Genomic DNA, 27,102 nt, shown 5'->3' with positions numbered 1-27,102 from the left:
ATACTTAAAGCGTGTTATAAAACGTTGGGCTTTGAAGGCTTCATCGGTGCCCCTGTCAGCTGCAATGTTAGCAGCATCTTGCAGGCTTTTTTTGATCTGTAGATTGCTAAAAAAAAACAAAAAAAAAACGTGTGTTCTCGTCTTAAAAGATTATTGTGAATAATCGGCAGAATTCCCCCCAAAAAGTGTAGTTCCCCTTTAAGGTTATAGTTGTCTTATTTAAGTGGTATACGGTTGTGTATGTTTTCTGCCTTTGAATATCATGTTTATGATCTTTTCCCATCTTTTCTCATTTACTATCGTCCTGCAGGTGCTAGTGTCAGTTCAGTCCCTTATCTTGGTGGCCGAGCCCTACTTCAATGAGCCAGGATATGAGCGCTCACGTGGGACACCCAGTGGCACCCAGAGCTCACGAGAATACGATGGCAACATACGGCAGGCAAGCGTGAAATGGGCCATGCTGGAACAGATGCGCAACCCGTCACCGTGCTTCAAAGAGGTAAGATCACCAAAACTTTTGACAATCAATGTTTTAATTGGAATTGCCCGTAAATTCAAAGTGGTCAGCTATCATGCAAAAGGGCTGCTTTAACCCCAAGCTCCTGGTGTATATTCTGCCACACAATCAACATTATTTTGACAGCCAGCTTAGCTTATAAGAATTAGCATAAACATTAAGAGGTGTAACAAAACGCATTGTTTCTGCCACATTATTTTTAAAATGTGCTTGTTTGTCTCGTAACCCATTCAGCCATTTTTTTTTTTTGAAGAACTAAAAGCCGTAATGGATCAAGCAAATGTATAAATTTGGCCCGTGGGCCAAATTTGGCCCGCCGTGTAATTTCACTTGGCCCTTGAGGCGATATCAAATTAACACTAAAGCTGGCCCGCCGATTATATATTGCGGCGGTGCCGCGGTAACACCGCATTCACCGTTAATTCTAATACTTGCCAACCCTCCCGGGAGTCTTCCAAACTTCAGCGCCCCTCCCGAAAATCGTCAGGTCTGCTTTTCAGCCTGTCCAACGAGTGCTGGCCCAGCGGCTTCGGCACGCACACACGATTGAATGCAACGCATACTTCATCAACAGCGATACAGGTTAGACTGAGGGTAGCCGAATAAAAAACTTTAACACTGTTAGAAATATACGCCACACTGTGAATCCACACCAACACATTTCGGGAGAACGTCCGCACCGAAACACAACATAAACACAACAGAACAAATACCCAGAACCCTTTGTAGCACTAACTCTTCCAGGACGCTACCAGGTCTGTGTGTGTTGGGGGGGGGGGGTTTGGTGGTAGCGGGGGTGTATTTTGTAGCGTCCCGGAAGAGTTAGTGCTGCAAAGGATTCTGGGTATTTGTTCTGTTGTGTTTATGTTGTGTTACGGTGCGGATGTTCTCCCGAAATGTGTTTGTCATGCTTGTTTGGTGTGGATTCACAGTGTGGCGTATATTTCTAACAGTGTTAAAGTTTGTTATACTGGTACCCTCAGTGTAACCTGTATCGCTGTTGATGAAGTATGCGCTGCATTCAAGTGTGTGTGCGTATAGAAGCCGCACATATCTTGTGACTGGGTCTGAACGATGTTATAATGGATGAAAAGCGGACGTGACGATAGCTCGTAGAGTACGTTAAAGGCAGTGCATTTAAGGCACGCCCCCAAGACTGTGGTCCGGGTGGACGAGATCTAATGACTGTTGAACACCTTCGTTCGATAATGAAGGTTGCCTCAGCTCAAAGCCTGAGCCCCGACATTAATGAACTAGCATCCAAGAAAAGATGCCAGGTATCTGGCTTGGGCACATCAGATTAGATCAGTGTGTTGCAAACTGAGCAATTTAAAGTCCTGAATGGTTGGTTTATTCATTGTTATTTTATTTTCAAATTTATTAGCCTGTGGAAAAAGTTAATGTTGATATTTACCTCAGAAGGCTGCAAATAGAAAAGAGGCATTCAATTTTTATTTAGATTGTATTTGATATGCCATTGATATTTTTTAATTATTATTATTATTATTTGAAACTCGATTTTGCATGCCACTATAAAGTTATATAAGCCTTGCTTGTTCAATATTCAATGCAAACCTTGTTTGGATCCCTATCAAAAAGGTTAATTTGTTCAACCTTGGCCCGCAGCTTTGTTCAGTTTTACATTTTGGCCCACTCTGTATTTGAGTTTGACATCCCTGGTATAAATAGTGATACTAATAATTAGGGTTGTCCCAATACATGTTTTTCACTTCTGATACGAGACCATTTTTGGAGCCTTGACTATTGGCCGATACCAATATTGATCCGATACGATATCAGCTGGAGTCATACATACTTTTATTATTTTGTAATGTGGAATGTTAGAAAATGTTTAAGCAGGTGAAATGTGTCAGAACAATGGTAGGTGAGAAAAACACTAACCTATTTATTATTAACCGCTTGGAATGGACTGATGCTGTCGAGTAGTAATTGTTTTTTTGGTGACACCTCGTGACGTTTGTTACTGGATACTTTCTAATACACTTCTGCCTTGAAGACTTTGTATGTGTAAGTAATATGAAACTATAATTATTTGATACTTGTTTATTTTGACAAATGTGCTGTTTTAGACTGCAATATTGTTCAATGAAGAACACTTATGTATGTCTAGCTTGTGTGCTACTGCTAGCTCCTAGTAGCCTTTAACTGACCATGTTTTACCTCTTGTAAATGACTTGACTAAAATACAAGAAAAGACCAACCTTGTGGACATTTAGAGGTTAACTGGCTGTCCAGCTTTGCACAAGTAAACAGGCTGCAGGACGCTTGTATTGGCCCTTATATTACACATTTGACAATACAAGCACATATATACTTATCATATAGCATATATAGCATATCTATACTTATTTTTGGTTGATATTGAACCAATATCAATATCAGATTGCGACACCCTTACTAATAAGTAATATTATTTCACTTTGTCACCTCTAACACAGCTGACACACACGTCCGTCTTTATATACACAATGCCTTTTTTCAACCCTTTGTAGGAATCAAAAATATCAGTATGTCCCTCAAATCATTAGATTTTTCAGTACTTGAATTTCTGTGGAAAAGGTTTTGACATCCCTGCTGTACACTGTTTAAGTTTTTTAAATGGTTGATTTATCTTACTTTCAAAGAGGCCAAGCCGGTACATGTACATGCTAAACACTAATAAAATGTAATGTACCGGTAGTTCTATTTCCATTAGAACAATTATTGACTGACATTATTACAGTTACATTTTGTGGAGATCTCATCCTCAAATGTGGCATTCCTTGCAATCCTCCAAATGGTCCATGAAAAGACTATTGGCAACAATCTTTGAATCTGTTCATCCTGAGCAGCCTCATCAAGAACAAGAGCATGTTAATTAGCAAAATGAGGGCTCTCAAAAGCTATTGTGGGAAAGCAGTATGTTTATAGAGCTCAAGTTTACTTTTTAGAGGTAATATTCCATATCCAAAAAAATACGTATCTTGATTATTACTTTACAATGACACAATATAAAAATATACAAAATGTGAGATTGTTTTGTTTCTACTTCTGTTTAAGTGGTTGCATTTTTCAACACATTTGTTTTTCTAGTTAAATATAAACCAGATTATACTAAGTGGCGATTATTTTTATTACAATATTCAACTCAAAGCACTCACAGCACAGTTCAGAGGTAAGGATGGATGTGTTTTTCTTCCATTGGTGTTTATTTTTAGTGATTGTGTGTGAGAGACTAGTGCTTGACTTAATGTTCGAGCTGAATAACAGCAGGTTGTCAGTTGGAATTAAGGACATTGGGTTGTGTGTTGAAATATGGATGGATTCAAGGTGAAAAAGTCTACACTCGGACCTCACTGTGTATGTTTGCATGCTCCCTGTTTGTGTGTGAGAGAGAGGTGTGTGTGTGTGTGTGTGGGCGCGCGTGTGGGCGCGCATGTGTGTGCGTGCAAGCAACACAGACGCCGTCAAATATGGAACCCCCATGCCGCTTCAATTCCATCTACTAACCATCACTTTCAAGGATATGAGCATGTGATTGATAGCAATAAGGAAACATTATACTAGCTCTACCTTGATGTATTGGTTAATATCCAGATGGAAATAACCACACATTGTTTGTTTTTATTGTATTTGACATATGTGTGGAAACACACACTTTTTTAATCAGACACATTCTCCATCGCTCAGTATTTACTGGTTTTTCACTTTCTGTGTTAGCATGTTCATATTACATGTATGCAACCAGACGTGAAGATATCAAAATATGGTACTGTTTGGTTTTACATAACTCTGTACTCTGTAGTACCAATGGAATTCTCAGACTCCTATGTTTCTCAGCATTGTTATCCTTCCACCATATAACAAACGACATATACAGTACAGTGCTGTCTGTTAAGCTGTTCTATAGTTTTACTACACATCTTGATATGCAAAATGGATTTTAGAGATGTCCGATAATGGCTTTTTTGCCGATATCCGATATTCTTATATTGTCCAACTCTTAATTACCGATTCCGATATCAACCGATACCGATATATACAGTCGTGGAATTAACACATTATTATGCCTAATTTTGTTATGATGCCCCGCTGGATGCATTAAACAATGTAACAAGGTTTTCCAAAATAAATGAACTCAAGTTATGGAAAAAAATGGGGGGGCGGAGTTGAGGTGGGGTGGGGTAGCGGGAGGTGTATATTGTAGCGTCCCGGAAGAGTTAGTGCTGCAAGGGGTTCTGGGTATTTGTTCTGTTGTGTTACGGTGCGGATGTTCTCCCGAAATATGTTTGTCATTCTTGTTTGGTGTGGGTTCACAGTGTGGCGCATATTTGTAACAGTGTTGAAGTTGTTTATACGGCCACCCTCAGTGTGACCTGTATGGCTGTTGACCAAGTATGCATGGCATTCACTTGTGTGTGTGAAAAGCCGTAGATAGTATGTGACTGGACACAAAGGCAGTGCCTTTAAGGTTTATTGGCGCTCTGTACTTCTCCCTACGTCCGTGTACGCAGCGGCGTTTTAAAAAGTCAAAAATTTTACTTTTTGAAACCGATACCGATCATTTTGAAACCGATACCGATCATTTCCGATATTACATTTTAAAGCATTTTTTGGCCGTTAATATCGGCAGTTCGATATTATCAGACATCCCTAATGGTTTTAGTAGTGTGCAGACAAGCAGGAGTTTTAAAGGTGATTCTCCTCTCTTTAGAAAGGAAAAAAAAGAGTACCATAGCTTGTGATCAGGTAGCAGTTGTTAGCATCTGCATACTTTTAGTTGTTTAAAAATGTAGCCGATTGATGAACTTCAGTATTTTCGATTCTATATTATTGGGGTTTAGTCTAGACTGTCCCAACGTCGGTATCATTAATGTACTTTGTCAACACTGAACATTAAATGTATGACTTAATCCATAGCAATGACTTGTAATGTATGCTATAACTGACCAAGTAAAGTCAAGCATTATTTTGCTTGTATTTTTATTTGAGTTGAACGCTGAAATTATTCTGTGGTGTAGCTAACTGGTGGTCTAGCAGACAGAAATGGAAATCAGCATGTGAAGGTTGATAGCCATGGTGTGTTCCTGATTGGAATAAATACATTTCTGAATACCTTTATAATGTGATTCACTCGTGGCCTTGGTGACTCATACAACAGATGGTTCTACTTATCCCTCCCTTGGTTGCCCTGTGGAATAATGAGTGGACAGCATTACCTCAAAGGTCACTGAGTTTATCTTCTATCAATCTTCGTCTGCTAGTAGACCTGATTTTGGCCTGCACATATATTTCATTCATGGATGTAATTTTGTTTGTTTGTGTGTGTGCATGTGTGCATGCGTGCGCGTATGTGAGATCCAGTGTTTGTGCAATGAAATGCACTGTTTACATGGAGAAGTCCGTTGAAACTGTGATTGATGGCCTTGTCCAAATACCAAAAGTCAAATGGCAGTTTGCCAAAGCCACATAAAGCCTGAGGGAAAATAACCTCTTTCCAACCTCTATATTTTTAACATGGCAATGCATATTGTCACCCACGTTTACATACGTTCATCAAAAAAAAAAAAAATTTAAAAAAATTTGGTGCGGGGGGTTTTCTTTTCATTTGCACAATTATACATCTAATATTTATACCTATATCCTGTATTTTAGGAGAGCTGAAGGTTCCATGTCTGGCAAGGCTGGTGATTTTTTTTTTTATGACCTCGTTTTGTTCTCTACTGCTCTCTAGTAGTAACCATATCTGAGGTATTGTGTAGAAATAAATATGTGGAAATATCTACAAAATTACACTTACCGTATTTTTCGGACTATAAGTCGCTCCGGAGTATACGTCGCACCGGCCGAAAATTCACAATAAAGAAGGAAAAAATCATATATACGTTGCACTGGAGTATAAGTCGCATTTTTGGGGGAAATTTATTTGATAAAATCCAACACCAAGAATAGACATTTGAAAGGCAATTTAAAATAAATAAAGAATAGTGAACAACAGGCTGAATAAGTGTACGCCATATGACGCATAAATAACTAACTGAGAACGTGCCTGGTATGTTCACGCAACACATCATGGCAAGAGTCATTCAAATCACTATAACACATAGAACATGCTATACGTTTACCAAACAATCTGTCACTCCCAATCGCTAAATCCGATGAAATCTTCTGCCTCGGTGTCGCCTCTGGTATGTCCTTTCTTTCTGCTGTTCGATTGCCGTTCTCTGCTGCATGTTTCACTACGTCAAGCTTGTAATCTGCAGTATATGATTTCCTTTTCGGTGCCATTTTTGTTCAGTCCTTCTCAGTTTTTATAAGTTACCGCCAATGTTGATGTGATCCATTTTAATAGCTACAGCAGTAGCATATAACATATAGCAGTTAGCATCCCATGACCCACAATGCACTTATGCCATGACCCTTCCCCGCCGAATTCTTATTGGTTGACGTGTGTGACGATTGCTGCCATTTGCTTCGTCTCTTATGCGAATGAGATAAATACTATTATTTGATATTTTACGGTAATGTGTTAATAATTTCACACATAAGTTGCTCCGGAGTATATGTAGCACCCACGGCCAAACTATGAAAAAAACTGCGATTTATAATCCGAAAAATACGGTATTTCACCAACAGTTTTACAAAAGAGGTCATTTCAACTAATACTATATGCTGGACAGAGAAAACACTCAAACATTTTATTTATTGAATCAAAAATATTAAAATTCAAGGATTGTGTGCATTTGCAAACAGCAAAACTTATGTACAAAGCAAACTATAATATGCTACCAATGTACAACAATTCTTCTCAAGAAAAGAGGATAAATATAACCTCAGAGAAAGATCTTAATTTAAAACATTTGTATGCACGTACAACATTTAAGATCTTTAGTATATCAGTATGTGGAATTAAATTATAGAATAGATTAAGCAAAGAAGTTAAACAAAGTACTAATATGATCCAGTTTAAGAAACTGTTGAAACGCAGTGTTCACAAAGTACAAAGAAGAAGAATCCTTGTAAATATCTTCAAGGTTAGAGTACCCGCCCTGAGATTGGTAGGTTGTGAGTTCATACCAAAGACTATAAAAATGGGACCCATTACCTCCCTGCTTGGCACTCAGCATCAAGGGTTGGAATTGGGGGTTAAATCACCAAAAATGATTCCCGGGCGCGGCCACCGCTGCTGCACACTGCTCCCCTCACCTCCCAGGGGGTGATAAAGGGTGATGGGTCAAATACAGAGAATAATTTCGCCACACCTAGTGTGTGTGTGACAATAATTGGTACTTTAACTTTTAACCTTATTAAAAAATTGACAATTTTAGTCATCTTATTTATTCATGAGAAAACTTTATTTATGTATTTAGTTGAATGTATTTTAAATTGATAAACAAAATGTGTTACAAATTGCAATATAATTGAAAAGGTTCTGCTTCTTCCTACTCCTTTTCAAACATGTTGTAATGAGAGACAGGAAATATGTATCATATTGTAACTACCGTATGCATGTTCAGAATTATTCTATACTGTTCTGTATCATATTATGAATACAATTTATTTTTTCAAGAATTAGTTTGGAGCATTCTACCCAAACTTAGAATAATGAAAACACGCACAGAACTTAGTGAAGCTCGAAGAAGAATTGTAGGATTGTTGTTCATGTGTTGTTAATAGGCATGTTTTGTTCATATTTTAATGTATTGTTCACGTGTTGTCAATGTGTGTGTGTTTGCAGGTTATCCACAAACATTTTTTCCTAAAGAGAACAGAGATCATGTCGCAGTGTGAAGAATGGATCGCTGACATTCAGCAGTACAGCAGTGACAAGCGAGTAGGCCGCACCATGTCTCATCATGCTGCAGCACTAAAGGTACCGACTAAACACTTTTGTCAACCACTTTATTGCAATCGCTCCTCCACATTTACATTGCATTACTTTCGTGGGATATGGCCTACAAATAAAGTATTTAATTTTTTTTACAAAAAAAATATACTGTTATGCTACCGTTTTCCCCAACTTTTTTAATGAAACCAAGATTACCAATGACAGACTATTCAAAACAAGTTTTGTTTTTATTTACCGTATTTTTCGGAGTATAAGTCGCACCGGAGTATAAGTCGCCCTGCCGAAAATGCATAATAAAGAAGGAAAAAAACATATAAGTCGCACTGGAGTATAAGTCGAATTTTTTGGGGAAATTTATTTGATAAAACCCAACACCAAGAATAGACATTTGAAAGGCAATTTAAAATAAATAAAGAATAGTGAACAACAGGCTGAATAAGTGTACGTTATATGACGCATAAATAACCAACTGAGAACGTGCCTGGTATGTTAACGTAACATATTATGGTAAGAGTCATTCAAATAACTATAACATATAGAACATGCTATACGTTTACCAAACAATCTGTCACTCCCAATCGCTAAATCCCATGAAATCTTATACGCCTAGTCTCTTATGTGAATGAACTAAATAATATTATTTGATATTTTACGGTGATGTGTTAATAATTTCACACAGTCGCTCCTGAGTATAAGTCGCACCCCCGGCCAAACTATGAAAAAAACTGCGACTTATAGTCCGAAAAATACGGTAACCAAAAACTAGAAGTTTGAAAGAAGATCAACAATATCACACCGTACACGATACATAATGTGAAAAGGATGGCTTATTCCAGTAATTAAACTAATATATGACAATAGGCCCTTTTCACTAAAGGTTCAGGTTCCTGGAACCTTCAGGTGCTGGAACTATAGGTTCCTGTAGAAGTGCGTGGTTTGTGTTTCTACTGCATGTCACAGTTCAGGGTATGGACCAAAATATCCTGGTATTTTTAGGCCGAATGGCGATATACGGTATATTCCGGTATATTCCGGTATCTTAAAACGTGCAAAGTGCTAAGTGTTTTATGGCTAAATAACCAGTGTTGAGAGTACTCAGAATATTTTTGTTGAAAGTAATAACGTATTGTGTTCTTTATTCTTGTAATTAGTTAAAAGTTACTATGTCAAAGCAGTTTTCGTTAATTTTGTTCATTAAAGGTGCCATAATAATGTAGCCAGAAATGGTACTGCAATCACGATCAAAATTCTGTAGTGCCCGCCCACTCTCCATGACTGAGGTTGCCAGATACGCAGCCGAATCCGAATCCTACTCCAAGGAACTTCAAATGGCAATCGACGCGTCCTACGCTGTAGGTTTCTCTTGTTTATGCTTCTTGCAAGATGGTTTACTAAGTAATTATGCCACTTTTTACTAATGTCCATTAGCCAAATGTATTTGTACAGTTACGCAGCAATATTTTAGTCGGGAGTCGGGACAGATTGTTGGCATTACCCTGCTAAAATGTCTAGTTTGACTGCACGGACCACCATCACCGCCTGACGCATTACATTCTCTTCCATTTACGCACATCAAAAGACATTGGGTAAAAGGGCAAAGGGTAAAAGAAACTAGATTTTTGGGTGTAATAATAGATCATACAATTACCTGGAAATCATATAAAACATATGCAACATATGGTGGCAAGAAATATTTTAATAATGAACAAAGCAAAATATGTTTTGGACCAAATATCACTCCATATTCTCTACTGCTCACTAGTGTTACCATATCGGAGTTATTATGCAGAAATATGGGGAAATAACTACAAATGTGCACTTCCATTACTAACCGTGTTACACAAAGGATCAGTTAGACTGATACATAATGTTGGATATAGAGAACATAAAAACATTTTATTTATTGAATCAAAAATAGTGAAATTCAACGATTTGGTAAAATTGCAAACAGCTAAAATGATGTACAAAGCAAACTATAACCTGCTACCCCAAGAATGTACAACAATTCCTCTGAACTAAAGAGGAGAAATATAACCTTAGAGGAAAAACTAATTTAAAACATATGTATGCACGTACAACACTTAAGACCTTCAGTATATCAGTATGTGGAATTAAACTATGGAATGAATTAAGCAAAGAAATTAAACAATGTACTAAATTAATCCAGTTTAAGAGGTTTTTCAAATGAATAGTGCTTACAATGTACAAGGAAGAAGAATTATGAGAAATACCTTCAACCTTATTGAAAACGGGATATTCTTCATCTCAGTATGTTTATCATGACTGACTTAATTATATATTGCAAGAATTTCTGTATTAATCATTCACTGATGTAATTGTGTTACAAAAAGAAGACAGTAAATGAACATATGTACTGTATTTGTAAACGCTCAGAAGTGGGAAAGGGGTAGGATTAAATAAGCTTTGCTTCTTCCTACTCCTTTTCGGACGTGAGTAAAGAGAAACTATATGAAATGATGTGTGATGTATTATACTGTAAGTGTGTTCATGTTCGAAATAAACTAAACTCAATCAAGCAATCACCATCTTTCAGTGCTGAGTGCGATTCTATGAGCCAACCCACGTGATGCATAAATCATATAGCCTACTACCATGTCAATACACAAAGTAGAAAATCATTACATGTAATGCATTATATTGTGCCAAGCAAATACCACCCCATATGTGCCTGAAACACATACTGTACCAGAAACCGCAATTAACCGTGCTAATATTGGAACCCATTTCCTCACACTACCCAAGACTACGGTGGAATAAAAACACTGCAAGATAGTTCCACTGGTCAGCCTTCTTCAGCACAAAGATGCTGCACAAAAGTTCTTGCAAGTCTTGAAAGCTCTTTTTGTTCTTTTTTCTCTACGTTGTCAAGTTTGTTGTAATAGAAATACACAAGAAATAGGAAATAAACAAGATATCTCGCATATTCTAAAGGCGGTCGTGTGTTTGAAAAATACGTTTTAAGAACGCCCCCAACTGTGTTCAACCAATCAGCGTTCGACAGCACGGCCTGCCCCCAAAAAGGTTACTAGAATCTTCCAAAAGTCCCACCTACAGGCATGTGAAATGTCCGTGTTTTTAAACATTGTTTTTCGTCAAAATATCACTCCCTCGCTTTTTTTAATGAAAAGAAAATATTATTTGTAAAAAAAATAAATACAAATAAAAATCAAGTACAATTTCTTTCAACTTCACAATTGTATACCAATTTGTGTTGTTTTTTACATAAATGTCCAATAAATTATATTTATGTTTGTAATGTGACAAAATATGTCAAATATTACATTTATTCATGTCAAATATTATAATATTTATATATGTCAAATATTACATTTATATATGTCAAATATTTTTATAATATTTATATACTGTTGTGCTCGTGGCGTGAAAGCAAGACAACTTTAAGTATAGTTGACACACAAAAACGTGTGCGTCGTTTATTCTTCCAAGCACAAGCAAGAATGAATGATATCACAACAAAAAACTCAAATCTCGCGGGAACAACAAACCCCCACCTTTGCGAGAATCTACTGACGGCCACTTAAAGGGGCCGCGCCGAATTACTCGCTCTTAACTGCACACAAAGAACAACATTGTCATATGCACAATAGAACAGTACAGTGAATGATGACAAACTCAAATAACAGGTGTGGTGAATTATGTCCTTAAATCAACCGCTACACACGTCCCCCCAGAATTCGCCACCACAAAGAAAACAAACCGTCAATGGACAGGGGCACGGACGGGCCGACCAGACCGGGTGCGCCGGACCGGTACCAACGCCGGGGAGTCAGCAGGGGGGACCGGAAGGGCACCTGCACTGTCCAAGGTCCCGGGGGCCTGCGTAGAAGGATGCATAACATTATCATGGGGCCTAGGTAGAGCGGGCGGACGACCCCGGCGCGGGGGTATGGCCGTGGTAACCGGCTGACTAAGATCCAAGTGGGCCGCTTTCAGCCGGTCCACCGTGATCTTTTCAGACCGATCCCCGATGTCCAACAGAAAATGCTTGTCACCGCTCTCTAGGACGCAAAATGGCCCATCGTAAGGAGGCTGAAGGGGGCCGCGGTGGGCGTCGTGTCGGACAAAAACAAACGCTGCTCCCTTTAAGGAAGCGGGAACATGAGGCGGCATAAGGCCGTGTTGAGAAGTGGGGATGGGGGCAAAACTCTTGGCGGCATCGAGGAGAGCAGCTCGCTGCTTACCGGCGGACCAAGGTGTCGTCGTGCTAGGAATAAAGTCGCCTGGCACTCGCAGGGGCTGGCCATACACCAACTCTGCCGAGGAAGATTGCAAGTCTTCCTTGGGGGCAGTCCGAAGCCCCAGCATCACCCAAGGGAGCTTGTCTACCCAAGCGCTGTCCTTCAGGGACGCCCTAAGTGCTGCCTTCATGGACCTGTGAAATCGCTCACACATACCATTGGCCTGCGGGTGATACGCCGTCGTGTGGTGGAGTTTCACACCCAAGCTCTCGGCCACAGCGGCCCAGAGCTCAGAAGTGAACTGAGAGCCCCGGTCGGATGATAGGTCCGATGGGGTACCGAAACGGGCAACCCACGTACCAATGAACGCGCGCGCCACCTCCGCGGAGGTGGCGGACGTCAGAGGTACTGCCTCCGGCCAGCGGGTGGTCCTGTCGACCATCGTGAGGAGGTATGTGCAGCCGCGTGAGGATGGGAGAGGTCCGACCAGGTCCACATTGACATGGTCAAAACGGCGCTCCGGAACCGTAAACGGTGCCAGTGGGGCCCGCGTGTGGCAGTGCACTTTTGAGCGCTGGCATGCCACACATGTGGAAGCCCAGTCTCTAACGTCTTTTTTCAGTCCACGCCAGACAAATTTTGCAGCAACCAGCCGCTGGGAAGGTTTCCTCCCAGGGTGGGAAAGGCCGTGGATGGAGTCGAACACGCGCCGCCTCCAAATGGCGGACACGAGGGGCCGTGGCCGACCGGTAGCGACGTCACAAAGGAGTGTAACCCCGGTGTCCTCAAATGGGACCTCAGACAACCGAAGCCCTGTGGCTGCAGCCTTCAGAGCTTGGATGTCTGGGTCGTCGGCCTGGTCAACTGCCATTTGTGCAAAATCGAGTCCCACATGGACAGCGCTCGCGACGGCTCGGGAAAGGCAATCAGCCACGACATTGCTCTTACCAGCAAGGTGCTGGATGTCCGTCGTGAACTCTGAGACGTAGGAGAGGTGCCTCTGTTGCCGAGCTGACCACGGTTCAGCCGTCTTGGCCATCGCGAAAGTGAGGGGTTTGTGGTCCACAAAAGCCGTGAAAGGCCGGCCTTCAAGCAACGAACGGAAATGGCGTATGGCCAGATAGAGGCCAAGGAGCTCACGGTCAAATGTGCTATATTTCCGCTCGCAGGGACACAACTGCCTGCTAAAGAAAGCCAAAGGCTGCCAAGTGCCACCCGCCCACTGCTCATGCACTGCACCTACAGCATAGTCTGACGCGTCCGTGGTGATTGCAATAGGAGCATCAGGTAATGGGTGTGCCAGCAGGGTAGCGTTAGCGAGAGCAGACTTGACCCCCAAAAAAGCAGTGTGCCGTGCGTCAGACCAGTCCACCATGTGCTTGGGAGCAGCTCCTTTAAGAGCATCATACAGCGGCCGCATGAGGTCAGCTGCTCGGGGAATGAAACGATGGTAAAAATTTACCATGCCAAGGAACTCCTGAAGAGCCTTAACCGTGAGTGGGCGGGGGAAGTTTGCGATGGCAGCAACCTTCGCTGGGAGGGGAACTGCCCCGCACTCAGTGACACGATGTCCGAGGAAGTCGATTACAGACAACCCGAACTGGCACTTAGCTGGGTTAACAATGAGCCCGTGTTGGCTAAGGCGCTGAAAAAGGGACCTGAGGTGGGTCACATGCTCGGCCTGAGAGGTGCTTGCGACCAGGATATCATCCAAATAGACAAATAGAAACGGCAAGTCACGTAAAACAGAGTCCATTAACCGCTGGAAAGTCTGTGCGGCACTCTTAAGGCCAAAAGGCATACGTAAAAATTTAAACAGTCCAAATGGGGTGATGACCGCTGTCTTCGGGATATCAGAGGGGTGGACCGGCACCTGATGATAGCCCCGGACGAGATCTACCTTAGAAAACACAGATTTTCCAGCGAGGTTGGCGGAAAAATCTTGTATGTGGGGGACCGGATAACGGTCCGGGGTAGTCGCCTCGTTGAGTCTGCGGTAATCACCGCATGGCCGCCAACCACCCCCGGGCTTCTCCACCATGTGGAGGGGCGACGACCACGGGCTGTCTGAGCGGCGAATGATCCCGAGGCGTTCCATGGTCTCGAATTCCGCTCTAGCGATGGAGAGCTTAGCAGGGTCCAAGCGCCGGGCTCGTGCATGCACAGGGGGGCCCGCGGTGGCAATGTGGTGTTCCACACCATGCTTGGCGGTAGATGATGAGAACGTGGGCTGCGCCAGGGTGGGGAACTCGGCGAGGAGGCGCAGAAAAACGTCTGCGATGGGTAGCATGCTGGAAAGCCTGATGGAGTCTGTCGCGCTGAGACTGCACTTGTACGAGCAGAACGTAATCGCATCCACCAAACGCCTGTTTTTAACATCCACAAGGAGGCCGAAAGCACAGAGAAAATCTGCACCGATGAGCGGCACCGTCACTTTAGCAGTCACAAAGTCCCAACTGAAACGCTGTCCACCAAAAGACAGTTCCACATACCGTATTCCGTAAGTGCGGATAGGGCTGCCATTGGCCGCTTCCATGGGGGGGCCATGCGACTCAGACAGCATGTCCAACCTTGATGCTGGTAGGACGCTCCTCTGCGCGCCGGTGTCACACAGGAACCGTCGCCCAGAGAGGGAGTCCTGGATGAAGAGCAGCCTGCCCGCACTGCCGACGCTCATGGCCACTGCTGAACGCCGGCCCCGGCGTTTCCCGGCGGCGGTCCACGAAAACTGCACGGGGGACGGCACCGCCTAGCTTTGGTCCCAAACTTTGCGTGGAAAAAACATAGTCCAGAATCCGGTTGCCGCCTGGGGGGCGCAGCAGCAGCAGCGAGAGTGGGAGAATCTGCCATGGGTCTTTCTGTCTCAGCCGGAAGGAAAGCAGCCACAAAGCTAGGTTGGGAAGCTAAAAAGAACTTATCAGCTTCAGCAGCTAGTTCGCGGCAGTCCAAAATGGCGGTGTTGGCTAAAGAAGCCCGCACCTGAGAAGGCAGGAGCCTCAGGAAAAACTGCACGAAGAGGAATCCTGGTCTGTGCTCACCTAAGGGACCCAGCATTTTGTCCATTAGTTCAGAGGGCTTGTAATCGCCAAGCCCCTGCAACGAAAAAAGGCGGCTAGCTCGCTCCGCGTCAGAAAGTTGAAATGTCTGTAAGAGGTGAGCCTTCAACGTGAGGTACTTGTTCCTCTCCGGTGGGTGCGTGAGGATGCCAACCACTCTGTCCGCCGTCGCGCTCCCAAGGGAGGACACGACATAATAAAACTTAGTGTCGTCCTCGGTGATACCACGCAGGGCGAACTGTGCCTCGGCCTGGGCAAACCATGTGGTCGCGGAAGTTTCCCAGAACTCGGGCAGCTTAAGAGAAACCGCATTCGCCGTCATGGTCGCTAATATTCACCGAATCCGTTCAGTGAAGCGTCGGGGTCACCAGTGTTGTGCTCGTGGCGTGAAAGCAAGACAACTTTAAGTATAGTTGACACACAAAAACGTGTGCGTCGTTTATTCTTCCAAGCACAAGCAAGAATGAATGATATCACAACAAAAAACTCAAATCTCGCGGGAACAACAAACCCCCACCTTTGCGAGAATCTACTGACGGCCACTTAAAGGGGCCGCGCCGAATTACTCGCTCTTAACTGCACACAAAGAACAACATTGTCATATGCACAATAGAACAGTACAGTGAATGATGACAAACTCAAATAACAGGTGTGGTGAATTATGTCCTTAAATCAACCGCTACAATACATCAAATATATTTATCTATTTCAAATATATGTATACATGTCAAATATTATAATATTTATATATGTCAAATATTACATTTATATATGTCAAATATTATATTTATATATATATGGAAGCTCGAAGACTTCTATGGAAATACAAGAACCGAGACTCAGATTTCCCTCGCCCGGACGCAGGTCACCGGGGCCCCCCTCTGGAGCCAGGCCCGGAGTTGGGGCACGATGGCGAGCGCCTGGTCCCATGGGGCCCGGCCGGGCACAGCCCGAAGAGGCAACGTGGGTCCCCCCTCCAATGGGCTCACCACCCGTAGCAGGGGCCATAGAGGTCGGGTGCAATGTGTGCTGGGCGGCAGCCGAAGGCAGGGCACTTGGCGGTCCGATCCTCGGCTACAGAAGCTAGCTCTTGGGACGTGGAACGTCACCTCCCTGGGGGGGAAGGAGCCTGAGCTAGTGCGCGAGGTGGAGAAGTTCCGGCTAGATATAGTCGGACTCACTTCGACGCGCAGCAAGGGCTGTGAAACCAGTTCTCTCGAGAGGGGCTGGACTCTTTTCTTCTTGGAGGGAATACTTCGAAGACCTCCTCAATCCCACCAACACGTCTTCCTATGAGGAAGCAGTGCCTGGGGAATATGTGGTGGGCTCTCCTATTTCTGGGGCTGAGGTTGCTGAGGTAGTTAAAAAGCTCCTCGGTGGCAAGGCCCTGGTGATAGATGAGATCCGCCCGGAGTTCCTTAAGGCTCTGGATGCTGTGGGGCTGTCTTGGTTGACAAGACTCTGCAGCATCGCTTGGACATCGGGGGCGGTACCTCTGGATTGGCAGACCGGGGTGGTGGTTCCTCTCTTTAAGAAGGGGAACCGGAGGGTGTGTTCTAGCTATCGTGGGATCACACACCTCAGCCTTCCCGGTATGGTCTATTCAGGTGTACTGGAGAGGAGGCTACGCCGGATAGTCTAACCTCGGATTCAGGAGGAACAGTGTGGTTTTCGTCCTGGTCGTGGAACTGTGGACCAGCTCTATACTCTCGGCAGTGTCCTTGAGGGTGCATGGGAGTTTGCCCAACCAGTCTACATGTGCTTTGTGGACTTGGAGAAGGCATTCGACTGTGTCCCTCAGGAAGTCCTGTGGGGAGTGCTCAGAGAGTATGGGGTATCGGACTGTCTGATTGTGGCGGTCCACTCCCGGTATGATCAGTGTCAGAGCTTGGTCCGCATTGCCGGCAGTAAGTCGGACACGTTTCCAGTGAGGGTTGGACTCCGCCAAGGCAGCCCTTTGTCACCGATTCTGTTCATTACTTTTATGGACAGAATTTCTAGGCGCAGTCAAGGCGTTGAGGGGATCCAGTTTGGTGGCTGCAGGATTAGGTTTCTGCTTTTTGCAGATGATGTGGTCCTGATGGCTTCATCTGGCCAGGATCTTCAGCTCTCACTGGATCGGTTTCGCAGCTGAGTGTGAAGCAACTGGGATGAGAATCAGCACCTCCAAGTCCGAGTCCATGGTTCTCGCCCGGAAAAGGGTGGAGTGCCACCTCCGGGTTGCGGAGGAGACCCTGCCCCAAGTGAAGGAGTTCAAGTACCTAGGAGTCTTGTTCACGAGTGAGGAAAGAGTGGATCGTGTGATCGACAGGCGGATCGGTGCGGCGTCTTCAGTAATGCGGACGCTGTATCGATCCGTTGTGGTGAAGAAGGAGCTGAGCCGGAAGGCAAAGCTCTCAATTTACCGGTCGATCTACGTTCCCATCCTCACCTATGGTCATGAGCTTTGGGTTATGACCGAAAGGACAAGATCACGGGTACAAGCAGCTGAAATTAGTTTCCTCCGCCGGGTGGCGGGGCTCTCCCTTACAGATAGGGTGAGAAGCTCTGTCACGGGAGGAGCTCAAAGTAAAGCCGCTGCTCCTCCACATTGAGAGGAGCCAGATGAGGTGGTTCGGGCATCTGGTCAGGATGCCACCCGAACGCCTCCCTAGGGAGGTGTTTAGGACATGTCCGACCGGTAGGAGGCCACGGGGAAGACCCAGGACACGTTGGGAAGACTATGTCTCCCGGCTGGCCTGGGAACGCCTCGGTGGCTGGGGAGAGGGAAGTCTGGGCTTCCCTGCTTAGGCTGCTGCCCCCGCGACCCGACCTCGGATAAGCGGAAGAAGATGCATGGATATTTATATATGTCAAATATTATTATATTTATATATATCAAATATATTTCTCTATTTCAAATATTATATTTATATATGTCAAATATTATAATATTTATATATGTCAAATATTTCTTAATTTCTTGATTATAGTTTACAAATTCAGTAGCTTTTAAAATGTGAAAATATGTGAAAGTTCAATTTGATAAACTATTTATTCACACTAATTCCAAAATCACCTCTAAAAAACCTAAGTTTTTGTGTTAATTATTGGGACACAAAAAGTTTAATTGAATTAATTATTAATTACCTAATTGAATAATCGTACAAAAAATAGTTGAAATAACTTAAAAGTGTCATGAGTAAGAATATATTTAAAATCCCACTGTGACAATATCATTTGTTATATGTACTGTATATTCATTTTTATTTAATTTTATTGTGAAATTTGTATTATCAAATTGTGTGATCTCAGCATTGTTTTGCCTGCGTGTGTTGAACGTGTGTGTTTTTGCTGCAGCGACACACGGCTCAGCTGAGGGAGGAACTACTGAAGCTGCCTTGCCCGGAGGGCCTGGAAGCAGACGGCGACGAGTTGTCGGAGAAGAGCGCCGCTCTCGTCCTCAAAGACACGCCCAGCCAGGATTTGGAGAAGCCGAGTGGCAGTCAGGACGACCTCGGCACCGAAGGCCCGCTATGAGTCCTCGGTCTTCCTCATCCTCTCACTATAGACTGGAGGCTGCCAGCACAAAGCGGCAGTTTGTCAATATTTGTATGTAAAAATAGTCAAATAGCAGAAAGCCACGAGCGGAACGATGCTATGCCCTTAAGACTTTTATTTACCTTTAAAAAGCTTGTAAACATTTTGTGCTTTTCTTGATGACGTAACCACTGATTGATATCTTATTCAACGTCTTTATGTCTACAGAAAATGAATAAGGGAAGCCTTTAGAATGTTTACCAAATTTTATTTGATTTTTTTTTTGTCCCTTTCTTTATGACTGTTAGCGCGACAGTGTTTCAACTCATTGCAAGTGAAAAATAAGGAAATCAAATTAGCGCTTTCCAGAATCGACCACAAGAAAACAACCAATCACCTTCTGTTGCTTCATTCGATATCTCCGAGATCATATCCACGTCGTCATCGTCTCCTACGCTCTGGGGTGATGTCGGCGACTGTCCGCCCGCGGCACGCAAGGGCTGGTGCATGTTGTACGTGTGTGTGTCTCGTGTGCGTGTGCAACAATCCCCCAGTGAGATACAAAGCTGTGATGTGCCTTTGATTGACAACATACCACCAAATACTCCAGTACACACTTGTACCTTGACTCAATTCTTTGCTGTTTTTACAGGATGATTCTGAATTGTGCGCCGCCTGACATATGAAACTGCTTGGATCTTTTTTCTATTAAGTTGAACTTCAGTGAACAAAAAGATGCACTTTCTATTTTAATCACTCCCTTGAACAGCCGCTTACTCCTTTTGCTAGGACATTAAAATGCTTGAAAATATGTGTTGCTTCTTATTTTCAGCCCTGCACTCTCCTGATGAAAACCAATAAAAAAACAAACCAGACAATTCTTTATTTCTCTATAAAACATTTTTATTCACTTCTAAATTATTGCCATGATTTTGTGCATTCCTCCAATATTAATGACTAAATGAGCAACAATAGACATTAAAGCTGCAAGCAGCGATGGACGGGACCGACTTTGACGGCACATCAAATCCAAACCGGAGCAGTAATTAAAACTCTCATCAACTTTTAATCAGAAGGGTTAAATCTCTCTCCTGTGCTAGTTTGAAGCCGACACGACAAACGCGCTCAGAGGAGATAATGTTAGAAAAAGGTGACTGTTTTTACTAAACTTTTTTGTTTTGAAGGGGGAATTGCAAACTTCCTGTTGATTTTTGCTGGGGGTTGTCAGTGAATGAAATCTAGGTCTAAGTGAGACCTAGATAGAGGTTTTTGTTTCATGTCTGTACGACATTCCTACTGGAAGTTACAGGCAGTTCTGTCTGTGTTTTCTTCCTCGGAGCAGTTTTGTCTGTGTTTTCTTCCTAGGGGGCGCTAGAGCGCAAAACAGGCAGTTTAGTCTGTGTTTTCTTCCTAGGGGGCGCTAGAGCGCAATTTTGAGTTTTGGGGTTTGGTTTTTTGATTAGATCGCAATTTTCGCCAGTCCTGATGTGTGTGTCAAATTTGGTGAGTTTTGAAGCATGTTAAGGGGGTCAAATTACAGCTCAAAGAGGCGGCGGTATAATAATAATAATAAAGAATAATAATAAAACCTTAGAAATACAAGAGGGTCCTCTGTCCCAAAGGGACATTCGGTCCCTAATTAATTTGTCATAAAGTTTGCATGCTTATATAAAATATTTGATTCCCTGTGGTTTGTCTGTTTACTAAGATAAGATGAGCATTACCTCGTTTTTATGGCAGATACACTCTATTGCCAAAAGTATTTGGCCACCCATTCAAATGATCAGAATCAGGTGTGTCCTAATCACTTGGCCTGGCCACAGGTGTATAAAAGTAAGCACTTAGGCATGGAGACTGTTTCTACAAACATTTGTGAAAGAATGGGCCGCGCTTAGGAGCTCAGTGATTTCCAGCGTGGAACTGTCATAGGATGCCACCTGTGCAACAAATCCAGTCGTGAAATTTCCTCGTGCCTAAATATTCCAAAGTCAACTTTCGGCTTTATTATAAGGAAATAGAAGAGTTTGGGAACAACAGCAACTCAGCCACCAAGTGGTAGGCAAAGTAAACTGACAGAGAGTGGTCGGCGGATGCTGAAGCGCATAGTGCAAAGACTTTCTGCACAGTCAGTTGCTACAGAATTCCAAACTTCATGTGACCTTCCAATTAGCCCACGTACAGTACGCAGAGAGCTTCATGGAATGGGTTTCCATGCCCGAGCAGCTGCTTCTAAGCCATACATCACCAAGTCCAAAGAAAAGCGTGGGATGCAGTGGTGTAAAGCATGTCGCCACTGGACTCTAGAGCAGTGGAGATGCCTTCTCTGGAGTGAAGAATCACGCTTTTCCATCTGGCAATCTGATGGACGAGTCTGGGTTTGGAGGTTGCCATGACAACGCTACATTTCGGTCTGCATTGTGCCGAGTGTAAAATTTGTTGGAGGAATTATGGTGTGGGGTTGTTTTTCAGGAGTAGTTCCAGTAAAAGGAACTTTGAATGCTCCAGGATACCAAAACATTTTGGACAATTCCATGCTCCCAACCTTGTGGGAACAGTTTGAAGCGGGCCCCTTCCTCTTCCAACATGACTGTGCACCAGTGCACAAAGCAAAGTCCATAAAGACATGGATGACCGAATCTGGTGTGGATGAACTTAACTGGCCTGCACAGAGTCCTGACCTGAACCCTATAGAACACCTTTGGGATAAATTAGAACGGAGACTGAGAGCCAGGCCTTCTCGACCAACATCAGTGTGTGACCTCACCAATGCGCTTTTGGAAGAATGGTCGAAAATTCCTATAAACACACTCCGCAACCTTGTGGACAGCCTTCCCAGAAGAGTTGAAGCTGTAATAGCTGCAAAAGGTGGACCGACGTCATATTGAACCCTATGGGTTAGGAATGAGATGGCACTTCAAGTTCATATGTGAGTACTTTTGGCAATATAGTGTGTATTTGAACAAAGAGAAAGGCATACTGAAAAAGTAACATGAAATCGGGGTTAAGAATGAGTTGTCATTCGGAGGAAATAAGAATATGATTATCAATTTGCAAGAATTCTGACAGATGTGCCTGAATTACCATAATGTGGTGTGGTCACATCACCGCGACATGGAGGTGTTTGCAGAGAAATGTTGAATATGAACAGAGGTGGGTAGAGTAGCCAGAAATTGTACTCAAGTAAGAGTACTGTTACTTTAGAGATGTATTACTACAAGTAAAAGTAAGGAGTAGTCACCCAAATATTTACTTGAGTAAAAGTAAAAAGTATGTTGTGAAAAAACTACTCAAGTACTGAGTAACTGATGAGTAACCTGTTCGTTTAATGACGGCAACAAATAATGCACAAAAACATAAAAATTGCAATGAGCAAATTCAGAGCCAGGAATATCTCTCAAGCAACTAAAACAATAATACATATTAAATAATAATACATTAACATAAAACAAATTAAGGCACATTGAGCCACAATAACTTAACAGCACCATAGACTCAGTAGGCGGAGATTACAAAGGAAAATAACAAGTTAGCCTTTACGCAAACCGTAAACTGATAGGTGTGGGCTGCATCTGGGAACACACTGTGCACTGGATTGGTGTTTCTATGCATGCGTGTGTGTGTGTGTGTGTGTGTGTGTGTGTGTGTGTGTGTGTGTGTGTGTGTGTGTGTGTGTGTGTGTGTGTGTGTGTGTGTGTGTGTGTGTGTGTGTGTGTGTGTCTTTGTCTGTCTCTCTGAGGCTGCAGTGCGTTAACAAATGTCCCCACACGATGTACATTTGACAGCGATTCATAGCAGGGAAGCTAACATCAGCCTACGGTGACAGCCAAAATATCTACTAACGTTACTTACCGCGATGTGCTTCCTCAAATTTGACGTTGAGTTAATGTAAGCTTAAGCTTGTTGTTTTGCCGCTGAACTTTATGTTTCAGCGGCGGTCACATGACCGCCTGGCTCTGTTTGATTGGTGAAACGGAGTCACACGTCACCAGTGACTGTATTTGATTGGTGAAACGCAGGCATGCGATAGATCCTACTTTGAAGGTCTGTCTGACAAACCAAAACAAACAAAGCGTGCATTAACAGATCGATAAAAATCAGTAGCGAGTAGCGAGCTGAATGTATATAAATGGAGCGGAGTAAAAGTAGCGTTTCTTCTCTATAAATATACTCAAGTCAAAGTAAAAGTATGTTGCATTAAAACTACTCTTAGAAGTACAATTTATCCCAAAAGTTACTCAAGTAGATGTAACGGAGTAAATGTAGCGCATTACTACCCACCCCTGAATATGAATCAACATTTTCCTACTGCCAAGCATTGAGTGTCTGATGAACAGGACGTGTATTGTAGACTCCTCCTGATGCCTAGTGGGGCGTCCTTCCAGAAGGACCAGTTCCATCACCCATTTTCTACCGCTTATCCCTCTCGGGGTGGTGGGGGTGCTGGAGCCTATCCCAGCTGCACTCGGGGGTTCCCACTGGACACGTCGCCAACACAGACAACATTCACACACTAGGGCCAATGGGGGGTGGAACAAGGGGATGGGTCAAATGCAGAGGGTAATTTCACTTGGTGTGTGTGAGACTATCAGTGGTACTTTTAACTTTAACTTTTTAATTTGTTTAGTGATTCCAAGCTAATTAAATATATATTTTCCAAATGAATTATTTTTGTTTTTGTTCACTTTAAAAAGTGAACAAAACAAAGATCTGATCTGCAACTTTTTCCAACTAAAAAAAAAAAAACAGTGAGATTCTCGCTCTGGCACATGACCAAAAGAAGTCTAACTAGACAAAATGTTCCCAATTCTAACCTGCGGAAGGTCGCTACCTTTTGCGCCACTTCTGGGGCGAGGTGGTGCACCCAGGCGGCGCTGTGTTCTGTTCCAGAGAAAATCTGTGGGAGCATCTCAAAATTCAAATTGCCAAAAACGACCATCTCGAAACCTTCAGGATTAGCAGAGTACTTGTCAGGTCCAAACACTGATGACATCTATTAAACGAGACAAGAAGCAAGGAATTAAACAGAGACATAATTAAATTTGGCTCAAATTCAGGAGAAACGTCTGGGCTGCACTCTTGTACGCCACCTCTTTTTATTTAGACTTTCCCTGTTTACATAACAACAGCTGTTTGTAAAGGAATGGGGGCTATGTAAACAACCATTGTTTTCGGTCACATTAACACAAAAGAAAAAGATGCCTCGGACTTGGACTGGTCCTGGATCGAGCTTGGGCAAGTCTTGGATCACAATAAATAACCCCCCCGTCCGTCCGTCTCCTCCCATCGTACACAGCGGAATTTTCCAAGCCTTTGGCTTGGTGCAACAAAGACAGCTTTTGTCTGTTCACTGGGAACTCAGGGAACGGAAAGATTTTTGATAATTTACATACAATTTTTCTGACAGTACTGGTGATTGGTATGTATTGCTACACAACACCATCAGTTCACCAGTCCCACAGCTTCCTGGAACGCCCCTTAGCTCTGTACCATGTCAAGTAAAACCAAAACATTTTGTGTCTGTGTGGATCCTCTGATTGTATTCCCACAATATAAAACCGCGAGTGTGGCCAGTTTTGCTGTCCACACCGTATTAGGGTTAGGGTGGCGATCGGCAAGCCGCGGCTCTTTAGCGCCGCCCTGGAGCTTTTTCAAAAATGTGTGAAAATGGAAAAGATGAGTAAAAATATATTGTTTGTTTTAATATGTTTTTTGTAGGAGGACAAACATGACACAAACCTTCCTAAATGTAAGAAATCCCACTGTTTGAATTAAACACGCTTCACTGATGAGAGGATTTGGCGAGGGCCGTTTTGTCCTACTAATTTCGACGGTCCGTGAACTCGCCGTAGTTTGTTTACATGTACAACTTTCTCCGACGCTGCCACAGAAAGATGTGTTTATGCCACTTTGTCTCTCTGGAAGGAGGTGTGGCCAGCGCTGCCTGCAGGAGCGGAGGTCACTGCCTCTGTCCATGGTGCTGAGGACAGAGCACCATCAGACGGGGGCGTGGCAGTGCCGACGGCGAGACACAGCTGAACAGGTGATTAGGTCTCCCAGGTGGTACGAGTTATCTAATCACCTGTTGTCTTTGACAGTGGCGGCCGGGAACAGTAGAGAAGGAGGATTTGGAGTGACTGAAAAGTCACGACCTGCTGGAAAAACATTTATTAAATTGATGAACATTAAAACTCTGTTAAAAACTGCACGCCTGGCTCCTGTGACGTGTGTAACAGTGGAACTTCTAGGAAGCGACTTCTACAGTCTCATTTTGTCCACCAAACTTTTTACGCTGTGCGTGAATGCACAAAGGTGAGCTTTGTTGATGTTTTTGACTTGTTGGAGTGCTTATCAAGCATATTTGGTCAGTGCATGACTGCAAGCTAATCGATGCTAACATACTACATTTAGGCTAGCTGTATGTACATATTGCATCTTTATGTCTCGTTTGTAGGTTTATTTGAGCTCATTTAATTTCCTTTACTTACGTCCTCTGGGTATTTAATTTATATTTGCATGTCTCACGAGTGACACATTATCTGTATGTAATATTGGCTGCATTTCTCATAGTTGTGTGCCATGTTGTTCCAGACCACAGCAAACGTTACCCAGCTTGCAAAGATTGTAATAAACCCATTAGAAGAAGACAGCCTGATGTTTCCTTTAACTTGGACACACACATCTATACCTTTGGCCATTCTAAGCCAGTCATTTCCAGGAGTTATCTCACCCTCTGAGAAACCTCTGTTTTACTAATGTTTTCCAATGTTTCAAAATTGTGTAGAATAAATATTACATTTCAACATTTCTGTCGAGGAAGATTTGTGTCAGTCTCCGACTCATAGTCATTTTGATAGTAGGCTAATATAGCTAATATAGACACTTACATCATGCGTTGCCTTCATTATAACACTTATAGAAGGCTTTTAATTTTTTGCAAACCCCAGCCGTTTTTTTTTTTGTATTTTTGTTTCAATTTGGCTCTTTCAACATGTTGGGTTGCCGACCCCTGGGTTAGGGTAACCCTGTTTATCACAGACGCCTGAGTCCGCTTGAACCGCACACGAGCGAGGAGACATTGTGACAATGAGTGGCACTAGTGCTACACCAAAGAATCCATCCATCTATCTTCTTCCGCTTATCCGAGGTCAGGTCGCGGGGGCAGCAGCCTAAGCAGGGAAGCCCAGACGTCCCTCTCCCCAGCCACTTCGTCCAGCTCCTCCCGGGGGATCCCGAGGCGTTCCCAGGCCAGCCGGGAGACATAGTCTTCCAAACGTGTCCTGGGTCTTCCCCGTGGCCTCCTGCCGGTCGGATGTGCCCGAAACACCTCCCTTCGGGCATCCTGACCAGATTTATAAATGGTTGATTTATATAGGCTAGTAAGGTCAAGTTTTGTACCTGACAAGTTTCTGCTATCTTGCTTCTGCAGCCTTCATCAGAGGTGTCACGTGATGTTAGCGTGACGTCCTCTATAACGTGTTATATGGATTGTTCCATCCCACCTGAAGTGCTGGGATGGCGGTGTCCCCTGGTGTGCGCCGGGGATAGGGCGGGGCGCCCCCTGTTATCTGTTTAGAGAAAAGTTTAGAGAAAAGTTGTCTTGCGGGACCCTTTGCGTTATATTTTGCTCAAACTAAAAACCAGGAAAACAGAGCCAGCCATGGCATTTTTTCGCCATGCCCGCTTTGCCACTGGCGTGGGAGAGACGCCATTTCAGTTCCACTGCCAGCATGTCTCGCGCCAAGCAAAAGCAGGCAAATATCCCGGACACTCTGGATGACTTTCCCCAGCAGCAAGACGTCACTGCAGACATAAAACAATACATGAATCATTGATACACTTGACAGTTGCAATATCAGCCAGAGACTTCTGTGAAGCTCCTGAAAAAAACATTTTATATTTACTTAATTTCAACTTTTATAACTGTTCATTTTAGTTATTTAA

The 27,102-nt window shown here is 43.3% G+C and overlaps 1 protein-coding gene across 3 annotated transcripts in view; it reads left to right on the top strand.

Moving 5' to 3' along the window:
• birc6 (baculoviral IAP repeat containing 6) overlaps positions 1–19,972 on the top strand; it is a 195,409-nt gene extending 175,437 nt beyond the window's left edge. For all 3 annotated transcript variants that reach the window (XM_061964628.2, XM_061964627.2, XM_061964626.2), the window contains exons 71-73: positions 311–499; positions 8,256–8,390; positions 18,982–19,972. In XM_061964628.2, coding sequence (XP_061820612.2) covers positions 311–499; positions 8,256–8,390; positions 18,982–19,161 — 504 coding nt within the window. In that variant the 3' untranslated portion in view covers positions 19,162–19,972. The remainder of the gene's footprint in view (positions 1–310; positions 500–8,255; positions 8,391–18,981) is intronic.
• The last annotated feature ends 7,130 nt before the right edge of the window (positions 19,973–27,102 follow it).

This window comes from Nerophis lumbriciformis, linkage group LG02, assembly GCF_033978685.3.
Source record: "Nerophis lumbriciformis linkage group LG02, RoL_Nlum_v2.1, whole genome shotgun sequence".
Lineage (NCBI taxonomy): Eukaryota > Metazoa > Chordata > Actinopteri > Syngnathiformes > Syngnathidae > Nerophis > Nerophis lumbriciformis.
Note: the sequence above shows the minus strand (reverse complement) of the source record. Positions and strands in the feature narration are given on the sequence as shown.